Here is a 12,651-nt window from a genome sequence, read left to right as displayed (position 1 = left end):
CGACTCCCCCTTCTCTGTTGTTTTTTTTTTATTTGTGAGGGGTATAAAAAAAAAAAAAAAAAAAAAAATAGTAATCGCCTATATATAGTTTACGTTCTTTTTTTCCTCATGTTTCTATTATAATTTGCGTTTTGATCCTTTATCTTTTCTCGAATTGTTAACTTTATCCTGATAGTTTTCGATTTGGTTTGTAATGACAGCGAATCAAAAAAAAAAAAAAAACAAGATATCTTTCATTAGATATTTTTTGTTAATTATTTAATATTAAAATCACTCGTGAAAAGATAGAAAGGCAAATTTGTTTAATAATTTCAGATTAGATCCTTTTTTCTTCGGATATTGTAATAAAAGACTAAAAGATTCGAATTATCGTCATTAGTGGAATTTTCCTTTCTTGTTTTTTTTTAAACACTAAATTAGTAAGTTGATTAATGTTTTTTACAACCATGAATAGGCAATTTTACTTATTTAGCAAATCACCGTATTAATTAGATTAGCTGACAATAGACATTAAAAGTAAATGGTTATTTACAAGCCAATGCCAACGAGTTGCCAACCCATGAAAATGCTTAATCTAGATATACCAACGAGTAAGATAATTATATGGTTATTTACAAGCCAATGCCAACGAGTAAGATAATTATATGTTTTTGCTTATTATGAATCAACGGTTTAAGTCTGTGGCGTCACAGTCAAAAAAAAAGTGGTTGTCTATTATATTGAATGAATAAAGCCCAATTGTTGACAAAAAGAAAAAGAATGAATAAAGCCCAATTGTCTACTATTCCGAAGAAGCCTTTTAACCAACTTTTCTCTTTCTTAAGAGGGAAAAGAAGAACAGGGCATTAGAATTAGATCCAGCTGCCTGCATTGTACGGTAACCTCGATATTGCTCCATCTAGGGTTTTACAGTTTCGGTTTTTGTTAAGTTAGGCTACTGTTACGATGTCGTCCAGTTTTGAAAATGAGTTTTAGTTTGTCGATTCTCTGCTCGATTGTTGATGGAGTGAAAGTGAAAGCATAGGCTCTTATCGAGTTTAAGAGTAAAAAAGTTATGGTCAAGTGTTAACCTCTTAGTTTATAGGATTTTTGTTTCTTTCTTTTTCTTTTGTTTTTGTTTTAGACTCAGATGAAGTCCTTTTACAGAACTGAAACTTTTGTTTATCAGTGTAGCTTTGAAATCATCAGAATCTGATTTTGAATTTAAATTTCAAGAAGCTATTTGTTGCAAATTAACTCTAATAATACTGGTTAACATATACAGCACACGGGTTGAAATACTTTTCATTATTTTAAAAAATTTGCTTATAATATTATTGTTTATAATATAATTTGGATGCAACCCATGCAAACATTTTTATGGTAAATATCACTCACATAATATAAATTTATTATATAAGTTTTATATTGTTAATTTTAACTCGTGCTAGAGTATAGAAAATTATTAATCCGTGCTAGAGTGTATCCAGCAGCTTCTGTGCTAGAGTTTATAAAGATTTAACCCGTGCTAGAGTATGTAAGTCTGAAAATTATAATATAAATAAAAAAAATTCAATCCGTGCTTAGCACGAGTCATAAGTTTTATTCAATGTTGTGGTTTATCAATAAAATCTGTGGAAAATAAATTTGTAATATTGTGTTAAAGATTTTTGGAAACAACTTCATATAGAACTAAAATCTTCCGAAAATACAGTTTGTAATATCCATAATTTTATTTGTTACCATTAATATATCAATTATCAATTTGGAATATCCCCAATCAAAGTTGCACCCAGTATTTAGGTGTAACTATTAATATATGAATTAATCTATAACTTATCTATAACCTATTTATAACTATTTATTAAAAATATAAAGTCTACAAAAAGAACTATGCTTGTATTTCCCTTTTATTAACGTTAATTCTTTTAGTGCTCCGGTCCTTTTAAAAAACAGGTAAACTATGATGAATATATATATGTTTGCTAAACAATTATGAAGAATCTCCCGGCCCCTTCTTTTTGTATCCCCGGTCTTTTAGTGCAAACTTTTTTTAGATCCCGATATCCGATCATGCCGAAAGATGCCCTAAAGAAAGATGGGAGAACAAATTTCTCCAAGAACTCATAAATTGGATGTTGTTCAGGGTCGGTTGTTAGCAAAAACGATTTGTTTAGGTAGGGCCTCTTTTTCATTCATTATATTTTTTTTTTCTTTTCACCAAAGTTTTCTATAGTGATAGTGTGATTATTATGTCGAAACTCGAAACATTCAACTTCTTTAAAAATTTGATTTTTACTTTTCACTTTGATTTTTAATTAAAGTCAAACAATCAACCTTAGCTATATAGACATACAGAGAAAATAGTATGCACACTCACATCCATCTTTCAGTACATTTGATTCTTCTATCACTCAATTTGATAATTTTAACAATACAGATTGACTCAATGAACCGCAAGTTACCGACCGTCAAGGACTGAGACAGTGATTTGGTTCACTGTCCAAAGTTCATCATCACGCCGTTTACTCGATGAAGAATCAGTGTCAAGAGGACTCCTTCCCATGCAATAACCAGGCGGTTTAGGCTGAGGAATAGATGTTGATTCGCTTCCGAGCATCAAAACTACCAAGGACATCGTTGGTCTGTCCTCTGCACGTTCTTGAACACACAAGAGACCAATTTGTATGCATCTTAAGATTTCGTGTTGCCTAAACGTTGATGAAGAATTTGTGATGCTCGGATCTATGATCTCTAGCCCTTTTCCTTCTTTCCAATTCCTCCACACCTGTTTATGATGGTCAAAAAATTTATATTGTTACCATAACTGGGAAATTAACAAGATCAAGTTTGAGAGGATTTTAGCTTACACAACCAAGAAGATTAAGGTCACGGTCCGAATTGTAGAATCCTTTGTTCCTCTTGCCACTTATAATTTCAAGAAGCAAGACTCCAAAGCTGAAAACATCAGACTTCATCGAAAATATCCCATCCATTGCATATTCAGGAGACATGTAACCGCTGCGTAACGAAGATTAGACTCAAAACTTAAGAATTTTTTTTTTTTAAGTTCAGATTTAAAACAAAGAGTTTTGATATTTTGTAGAATGGATGCTTACTAGGTTCCGACCACCTTCCTCGTGATAGCTTCTGTATCATCCCTTCCAAAGATCCTAGCCATCCCGAAATCCGAGATCTTTGGAGTCATATATTGATCAAGCAAGACGTTGCTTGCTTTCAAGTCTCTATGGATGATCCTAAACCGCGAATCTTGGTGAAGATATAGAAGCCCGCGAGCAATACCGTTGATTATATCAAATCTCATTTGCCAATTTAGCTTAGAGCTTCTTTTTTTGTCTGCAAATGAATTATGACCGAATTGAGTACATTATTTCCAAAGGCATTCAACTGTTAGAACAGAGTTGTAAGAAGCTGAAGCACTAACCAAAGAGATGAGAATCGAGGCTTAGATTCGCCAAGTACTCGTAAATCAACATCTTCTCGTCCACATCGACGCAGCATGCAAGAAGCCGAACAAGATTTATATGCTGAAGCCTTGCAATCAATTTCACCTCATTCTTGAACTCATCAGTCCCCTGAACCGATGTCTTTGATAGTCTCTTCACTGCGATTTCTTGACCATCAAGTAACCTTCCCTGTAACCCACCATTTCATTACACAACCAAATTATTCGATGATAAAATCTAACTAAATTAGGTTCGCAATCATATGTACCTTATAAACTATGCCAAAACCACCTTGTCCAAGCTTGTTTTCGTTAGAAAAATTGTTTGTGGCCATAGCAACTTCTTCAAACTCCATCAATGGTAATTCAAGATCGTCTGTATTGTTTTCTCTAGATATGTGTCTCCTACTTGATATTACCACTTCGTTCATTAGCAAATCTCGGCTTCTCACTTGGTCAACTGTTTCATTATTTAAGACACCAAAAAAAGTCAAGATAGAAGTTTATCAAAATTTACTGACAAACATAAAGGAATTAAAAGTTACTGATTTACCTATAGGTGTTTCAATTGCTGCTGATTGCTTCTGCTTCCTTTTCCACAGGCAAAAGATTATGAAACTTAAAATTAGCAAAACGCTGATCACTCCAATACTCGAACCTATGATTTTTGCACTTCTGTTTCTCTTGTCCTCTTAACGTAAAAGAGATACCCAATCGTTAGTATCCTACCGGGTGAGGTGGCTTGATGAGTGATAGATCACATTATTTTCTTTTTTCTTTTTCCTTTTCGGCTACTTTAAATACAACAATTAGGACCACGACCAAATAAATTATTAATTTGCATCTTTAACATCGCAATCTAGTGTTAAAAGTCTAAAAGAGGAAAAATAAAACTGAAAAACGTTAAGCTAAATTCAAAGTCTGTTAAACAATAACAATGTAACGTTGACTTGCAATATTCAACACTAGTCTAACGTTCTACCAAAAAAAAAGCGCATTATCCAACAACCAACTTGATTACTATTCTAAAAAAAGAAAGTAAAACCCCAATATGTTAATTAACGTAAAGAAAAATCGTCAATTAGTATTTTTATCTCAATGAAAATAAATTATATTTATCTTATTTTCAACCAAAAAAAGGAAATTCAAAAAGTACAATGTGACATACATCTATTTGATTGGGTGATTTTTAGCAATTTTATCTTTTTGACGTTTTTGTTTTTTGTTTTTAGCATTTTAAAAACTGCTTTCATGTTTTGAAAAGTCTTGAAGAATACTAAAACAAAATTAAACAAGTTTTTTTCCATAACAATCCAAAATGAGGTGAGAACACCACACTATCAACCGTTACGTAGCAAAAGTAATTGTGAAAAATCAAAACTAAACATATGACATTAGTCTAATAGATAGTGGAGAAAGAACTAACCGATATCAGTAGCAGCCAATCTAACGTAAAGATCTTGACCTCCCTTTGCATAATTCCGGATATCTAAAAGCTCTCCGGTCCAAATCACACAACCCGACCCGGCACCCCGTATATCCGTATTTGCAAACGCCGTACAATTACAATCCTTTAAACACTTCTGTTCACATTCTTTCACACCAATTCCTCTGTCCACACTCGCAGCCGTAGTATCCGGCAATTTCATTTTCTTCAACCGCGCAAACCCTTCTTTACCACCACAGGTCAACAACGTCTTCCTCACGCATCCATCTGACCCGTCTCTCAACCCCCACACTTGGGGATTCCTCGGCTTAAACCCTTTAATACAATTACAAACCGGTGATGTGTTCGAGTCGCAATAACCATAAACACCACACTCTTTGTAATCATCGCATTGGTCTTTTGGTGCGTACCAGAATCTGTTCCAAGTCTGCGCTGCCTCAATCCATGTGAATCTTTCTAACACTCCCGTGGAGCTTAGGCTTAACCTCGAGTATATGTCGTCTTTAGTGACTCGGAATGAGTAAGTCACCTCTTCTTTACTCGCTGTGAAATTGAAAACCATGTAATCAAACCGTTGCATCTCCGGTACGCCACTAAACTGGACTCCGTTCCATGGACCGCTCCGGTACACTCGTGACTCTCTGTTCCATAAAAAAATCTCAGGGAACCCTCCGGTTTCGAGTTTGAACGAGTAATCTCCACTTGAAGGATCGTCTGAATTTTTCCATGATCGAATGAATCGGCTGAACCCGGTTTTGAGATCCCAACCGAGTTTCATCTCCGGAAGTAAAGTATCTGTCGGAAAATCAAAACTCTGCCACAAGTATTCATCAAGATTGTTGCTGTTAGAGTCTCTAAGCACGAAGTTACCATTATCAAGAAGCTCTGCCACCACCGGAGATCTCACACTTCCTCCGGTTAGATTCGTCGACCAAACCGGTGTTTCCGACTGATCCAAAACGACGAGATTGTTGTCGGAGATTTTGAGAGTTCCAACGGAACTTGAGAGAGGATTATCTCTGTTTGCAACCCATACATAGGTTCTCTTAGAGATAGTCTTGTACCATATCCCAAGATACCAACGTGAACTTGAACCGGGTTTGAAGAAACCAAGCTCGAAGACATCACCAGGAGATACAATGGTTTTGTTGCTTGAGATTGTTACAGACTCTGTAGTCGACAAAGTGTTGGAAGAGATAGAGAAAGTAGGGAACAGAAGAATCAAGAAGACGAGGAAGAGGAAGAAGGTGTAAGAATGGTGGAAGTTTGGTACGTCACCTCTCATGTCTCTACACCAATATTTTGTTTTGTTTTTCCTATCTTTCTTGGGGAGATTATGAGATTTTTTTTCCTTTCTTTCTCGAGGAGATTGTGATATTTATTTTCTTTGGAGATATCGAACTTTTTTGAACCACAAAAGTTTGCTATATACCGCCAAAGATTACAAAATAATGGTTATGATTGGTAACACATCTAATGATACATAATGTCGTTTTTAATGTGTAAATCAATTATTATTTGTGTCCAACACTTTGAGAATAAAATTTACTATAAAAAGGTTATTAAAGTAAAAAATCGAAAAAATTCTTCAAAAATCAAACTTCAGAATTTTTTTTTTAATCATTTTTGGTGATGTTTGCTAGAATATTCTTTAAAAAAAAAAGATAATAGCGTATATATATTTGCGTAAAGATTAGCAAGTTTTATTCAGAATTTTTAGAGGGAGGGTCCAGAAATTTTTTTCCTCTCCGATCCACTTTAACGGTTGTCTCTATGAATAAAATGCGTGAACCTCTTGCGTAATAGATCTACTGTCAAATAGAATTATATTCTCTTGTCTGCTTTTTTCTTTTCTTGGTCTTCTTGTTCGCATTTGAAATGTAGCTACTATGTACAGTCCAGTTCAGAGTTGACAAATACAAAGTCGTTTTATTTCTGGATTTTTCCTTTTTTTCCTCTTCTGATTTGTCAGGCTTTTTTTCTTTTGTACAAGTCGTTTTTTTCTTTATTTAGGGGCGTTTTTTTTTTTTTTGTGATGTACTATATTCTCATCGTGACTTTTCTTTCTCTTTCTTTTCTCAGAGGTTTCCATTACTTTACAATTTTATACAAGTCGTTTTTCATTATAAATTTACTATTATTGGTCAACCTTTTTTGTAATTTTATTACTTAAATTACTTTTTTCATAATTGGTTTTGTTTATAAAATATTCTATTGGAAATCTTGAGAACCAAACAACCAAATAGGTGTCTGAACGAGGGAAAAATCAGTTGGTTAATGGTGATAAGATATCGATGAGATTAAGGATTAAAGAGACTACGACACATTGTACCAATAAGAGAAGAGAGATTATTGTTTCAGATTTTTTTTCGTAGATTTCCATTTACATGATTATTACTTATTAGTCAACCGTTTGCTATGCATGTTCGGGAGTTATATGAAAACCACTGTTCTTTTTTGGTCTTTCTTGTAATAAATAACTCTTTTTTTAGTTTATTTGTTTCGTTCCCAATAATAAACTTCAACTTCACCAAACAAACTCTGCTTTAACTTGTGTCCGCATTCTCCGAAGACAAAAAAGAAGGGGGCCGTTCCACGTTTTCCTGACTTTACTTTTCTCCAACTCTAAAATGTGTCCTTCCAACCAATTTGATAAAATTGGTCAAAAACTTGATAATAAATCCACCTATGAATATTCATTACCAAATACAATGTTCTACTATTTCGTTGACGAGTTCGTAAGTTAAAATAGAATCAACGGGTTGGAGCTTGGAGGAGAGGAAACGTTATGTTTTTAAATTCACCATAGACCAAAACATTCTAACATTTGTAAATCTTCACCAACTATGTTGTTATGCCGATGATCAAAGATTTAAAGTCAACGCTCTACAAGTCTTCGTTTTGAGCGTCCTCATTGTTCTTCTCTTCTCGTTTGATTGTACATATAGAGACTCTTATATTACCTCTGGTTTTTTTAGTTGTCATTCTAGAGTAAAAATTTTATTTTTTAATATTTGTCATTTTAAGTTTCCAATGCATATGTTTGGTAAAAATATCAATTAGTATATATATTCCCTCCGGTTTTTTTTACTTATCGTTCTAGAGCTTTACACACAAATTAAGAAAATATATCAATGTTCTATTATACCCCTTCTTTAATACATTTTCTAATTCTTTTTATTGGTCAAAACATTAAAATAGTTGGGATAAAATTGATATTTTTACCAAATATATGCATTGGAAACTTAAAATGACAAGTATTAGAAAACAAAATTTTTAGAATGACAAATAAAAAAACAAAAGGGAATTCTCACATTTTTAATACAATACATAGTAATCCTCCACTGTTTGAAGAATAAATGTCTACTCTTGTCGATTTTAAACAGTTATGATGGATATCTTTCAACAATATCATTAATTCATTTAAATACTTTTCAAAACTACTATTTCTGTTATGTAAAATAATTATTTATTGATTTACCTTAAAATTCGTTTCATATTATTACTCCATACTGTTTTTTCTTTTTGAGTTGATTATTAGGGTATTATCTAATTATAATGGTAAGTTGCCCAATTGGTATGTAAAATAATGCTTCTTCTTCTGTGTCATAAAGAATGTCATTTTGACATATTTCACACAAATTAAGAAAAAATTGAATTACATATGTTTGCTCCTATTTAATAAGTGATTAATTATTTAAATTCAATGAAATGAATTGTGAGTTTAAGGGTAAATTAAAAAATTTAAAATAAAAACACATTGGAAATGTTGAATAATATTTTTTTGTGAAACAAAAATATTCTCTAAAATAACTGTCTTTGTGAAACAGATAGAGTAGTACATATGGAAGGGAAAAACAAGTAAGACTCGTGGAATTTTTTGCTAAACATGGAAAAATTAGAGGGCATTTTTTGCAATTTGCCTTTATTAATTTGACATATATACATATATGTATAAACATATAATTTCAACATCAAAATGAAAGTCCATTCATACATTTCACTTTACCAACACAATTTTAACAACCAATATTCCATTACCCTAATTAACTAAAAAAAATCATACGTTGTCACAATAATAATAGGAAACTTACAACAACAACAAAAAAAGAAGAAAAGAATCTTATCGCCCAAGGACAACCGTAGAAGTGATCTCATTAGAAGAAACTATGTACTGTTGACTCGAATCAAGAGCAAAGTTGACATCAATAGAGTTTCTTCTCGTGGAAGTAAACGTTGGCTGTCTTGGCACAGCAAGCGTCGCTGTGTCACTCTCTAACATCAACAAAACCGCAGCCATGTTCGGTCTATCCGCAGCCGAATCTTGAACACACAACATCGCCACATGTATGCACCTCAAGGCCTCACGCTTATTGCATGTGACCCTGATCTTTGGATCCACAAACTCCTCTGATCTCCCATGAGTATACAAATACCAAGCCTGCAAGCCATTTCAGTTCCCTTCATTGATTAGAGCATTGTAAACCAAACCAAAATTTCAAATGCCCATTCAGAGAGAACAATAGTCTTTTTTTTTTTTTAAGAAACTTACATAACCAATGAGGCTTCCATGCTCAGAAGATCGAAGACTTGTGTTCCTCTTCCCACTTACTATCTCAAGCAACAAGACACCGAAGCTGTAAACATCGGATTTCACCGAGAAAAGTCCTTCCATTGCGTATTCTGGTGACATGTATCCGCTAAATTTACAAAAACCAAAACTAAATTGATAAGAACATAATTTTCTCCACATTTTTATTGTCATTTAAATGAAACATTTGCTCTGTTTTGGAATTCTGTTTTTTTTACTTACTAAGTTCCAACGACTCGAACCGTGTTAGCTTCATTTTGGTTACCACCAAAGATCCTTGCCATACCAAAATCTGATATCTTTGGATTCATCTCTCCATCTAACAACACATTGCTAACCTTCAAATCTCTATGAATGATTCTCAATCTTGAGTCTCTATGAAGATAAAGCAACCCTCTAGCAATCCCTTCAATTATAGAAAACCGCAAATTCCAGTCTATCAACTCTTGTTTCGTTTCATCTGTTACATACAAAAGAACAACAATAAGAAGAATGCAAGTAAAAAACTTAATTCTCTTAGTTATTAATCTTTAAAGGAAACGTACCGAAGAGGAAGAAGTCTAAGCTTTTGTTAGGCATATACTCATAAACAAGCATTTTCTCTTCGCCCTCGAAGCAACATCCAAGTAACCTCACAAGATTACGATGTTGAAGCTTTGCTATGAGAATAATCTCATTCTTGAATTCATCAACTCCTTGTCCAGATTTACCAGACAATCTCTTCACAGCTATCTCACGCCCATCTTCAAGAACACCCTAAACAAAACAAAAAAAACACATCTCAGTCATCTACAAAAACATCACAAACCTGAACACACAAAACTTTGTGTACAAAATAGATGTAATCAATCAACCTTGTAGACTGGTCCGAATCCGCCTCTTCCAAGCTCATTCTCTTTGCAGAAGTCATTAGTAGCTACGGCTATAGCATTCAGAGAAAACACAGGTAACTCTGATGTGTTAACTGCTTTTCCTTCAATCATTATGTCAACAGATCCTGAAAACGCTGAAGTGGTTTCTTTACTCTTGGTCGTAACAGCAACAACAACGGATGTATCTGTACTCTTACCACAATATGCTCCTGAAACATCTGCAGATAATAAAGAGAAGTGAATCAAGTAGATCTTTTTGACTAGGAAAACAAGAAAGAACAAAAGTTAGTACTTAGTACCTTTCTTTCTCTTGAATCTCCATAGAAGCAGAGCAAAGACACCTAACAAAACCACACCAACAAGGACCGCGACAATGATCACCATTTTCTTTGATTTCTTTTTCTCCCCTATTTCGGAATCAGCAACACGGATATGAAGCGAGGAACCACCAGCTTCAAACTGCTGTAAATCTACTAAATCTTGATTCCAGATCATGCATCCAATACCACCAATAACAGTATAAGCATTGCAAGAACAATTCTTCAGACATCTCTCTTTGCAATCTGAAGGATCAACAAGATCATGTTCAGGGATCTCGAAATCAGGCAACTTCACCGATTTAAGAGTCAAGAACTCATGCTCTCCAACACTAACGTTCCTCTCACACTTCAAAGGTGTTCTTCTTCTACAACCTCTACTCCAATTCCCTACAGAGACTGGCTCATAGCCATGAACACAGCTACATATCCCATTAGTGCCCTTCATATCACAAATACCAAACTTCCCACAACGATTATACTGATCACACTCAGTATCTGGCTCAGACTGAAACTTAGTCCACTTCTTCAAAGTCTCGTTCCATCTCAACTCCTCTTCAGTACCATTATAAAGAACCTTGAACCTAAGCAACATAGATGGATCTGAAGGAACATACGTGAAGTACACGCTACCTGTTTCATCTGGTGGAGACGAAAGCTTAAACCCGTAAAGATAGTTCGTCAACAGAGACATGATCGGAATCCCCGTAAAAACCGCGGAGTTCCATTGCCCGCTTCGCCATTTTCTTGTGTTGTTCCCTTCCCAAAGAACAATCTCTGGTGCTCCTGAAGGATCAACCCCTAATGAGTAATTACCAGGAGAAGGATCGGTCTCAGATCTCCAAGAGACGAAAACGTGGTTATCTCCGGTTTGTGGATTCACACGAACCTTCATCTGAGGTAAAAACGTATCAGTTGGGTGATCGAAACTCTCCCAAATAGCTGTATCTGTGTCGGTTTCAGACAATACAAAGTTTCCTGTATCGTGTATGGAAACGATTCTGTTGTTGTTGTTGTTGTTACTGCTTGATTTGATGTTTGTAGACCAGACAGTGATGTTTTTACCGTCGAGTAACACAAGATTTCCGTCGTTGCTTATCGTAAGAACTCCAGACTGGTCTAAAATCGGAGTTTCTCTGTTTGCTACCCATACCACAGCTTTGTCCTCGATGTTTCCATACCAGATCCCTAGATAACGAGATGTGGAAGCTCCTGGACTGAAGAAACCGAGTTCGAATGTCTTTTGTGGAGAGACTAATGGTTTGTGATGGACACCGTCTTTTAAAGATTCTCCCCTTCTGAGTGTTTCTGCAGCCATGGAAAATTCGTAGAGGAAGAAGAAGAAGAAGAAGAAAAAGAAGGTTTTGTGAAAGTTTCTCATCTTCTGAGTTTTTGCTGTTTGAGAAGTAAGACCCAAGTGAGAGTATTGGTAATAAAGGATTGGTTTTGAGGATAGAAACAGAGGAAGTGTAACAATGGTGGAAGCTTCCGTATTGATTAAATTAGAGACGAGGTGCCAAAGGAGAAGGGATACAAAAAGTTAAAAGGTTGCTGTGTGTTTTGTGACTGTTTAGAAGTTTCTTTATTTGTGTTGTCAGGTTGGAAAAGTTGGACCAGATGATTAAATTTAGAAATTTTGTATAGTCTTTGGTGTAACAAAAAAAGGTCAAATTGTTTGAATTATTATATCATCTTGGTAAGGTATTAATTATTATCTGAGGTCTTTCAATTCTTTTTCTTCATCTACTTTTTGTTGTTCTTTTTCAAGATTATACAACCCGCAGTAATATGTGATTGGGGGATGACCTAATTGTTTTGGAACTTTGTTCTTACAACTAAACGTTTTGGACGGTGTCTCAGTTTACATGATAGATAAGAAATTTTAACGGTCCAAAGTTTATTAACAAAGAAACTTACGTTTTATAAAATCTTCTTTGCTACTTTGAATAATTTAACTTACGTACAGGATTCCATTCATA

General features: G+C 34.4%; 2 protein-coding genes across 3 annotated transcripts; both read right to left on the bottom strand.

Annotated features, from left to right (window-relative positions):
- LOC104722923 (receptor-like serine/threonine-protein kinase SD1-8) lies at nucleotides 2,235–6,269 on the bottom strand. Of its 2 annotated transcripts, none has more exons than XM_010441183.2 (7): nucleotides 4,872–6,269; nucleotides 3,999–4,136; nucleotides 3,715–3,905; nucleotides 3,425–3,635; nucleotides 3,099–3,336; nucleotides 2,850–3,000; nucleotides 2,235–2,767 (listed from the first exon to the last, which is right to left on the bottom strand). In XM_010441183.2, the coding sequence occupies exons 1-7, from the start codon at nucleotides 6,175–6,177 to the stop codon at nucleotides 2,441–2,443; spliced, it is 2,562 nt and encodes an 853-aa protein (XP_010439485.1). In that variant the 5' UTR covers nucleotides 6,178–6,269; the 3' UTR covers nucleotides 2,235–2,440. The 2 variants fall into 2 exon arrangements, with proteins under 2 accessions (XP_010439485.1, XP_019088149.1); XM_019232604.1 differs by having other exon boundaries at nucleotides 3,999–4,036; nucleotides 4,872–4,920.
- On the bottom strand, nucleotides 8,856–12,239 carry LOC104722922 (G-type lectin S-receptor-like serine/threonine-protein kinase B120). The gene is made up of 6 exons (XM_010441182.2): nucleotides 10,655–12,239; nucleotides 10,338–10,573; nucleotides 10,029–10,239; nucleotides 9,706–9,943; nucleotides 9,445–9,592; nucleotides 8,856–9,333 (listed from the first exon to the last, which is right to left on the bottom strand). Exons 1-6 carry the CDS (start codon nucleotides 12,051–12,053, stop codon nucleotides 9,016–9,018), a joined length of 2,550 nt encoding a protein of 849 aa, XP_010439484.1. The 5' UTR covers nucleotides 12,054–12,239; the 3' UTR covers nucleotides 8,856–9,015.

Source organism: Camelina sativa, chromosome 11 (genome assembly GCF_000633955.1).
Source record: "Camelina sativa cultivar DH55 chromosome 11, Cs, whole genome shotgun sequence".
Lineage (NCBI taxonomy): Eukaryota > Viridiplantae > Streptophyta > Magnoliopsida > Brassicales > Brassicaceae > Camelina > Camelina sativa.
Note: the sequence above shows the minus strand (reverse complement) of the source record. Positions and strands in the feature narration are given on the sequence as shown.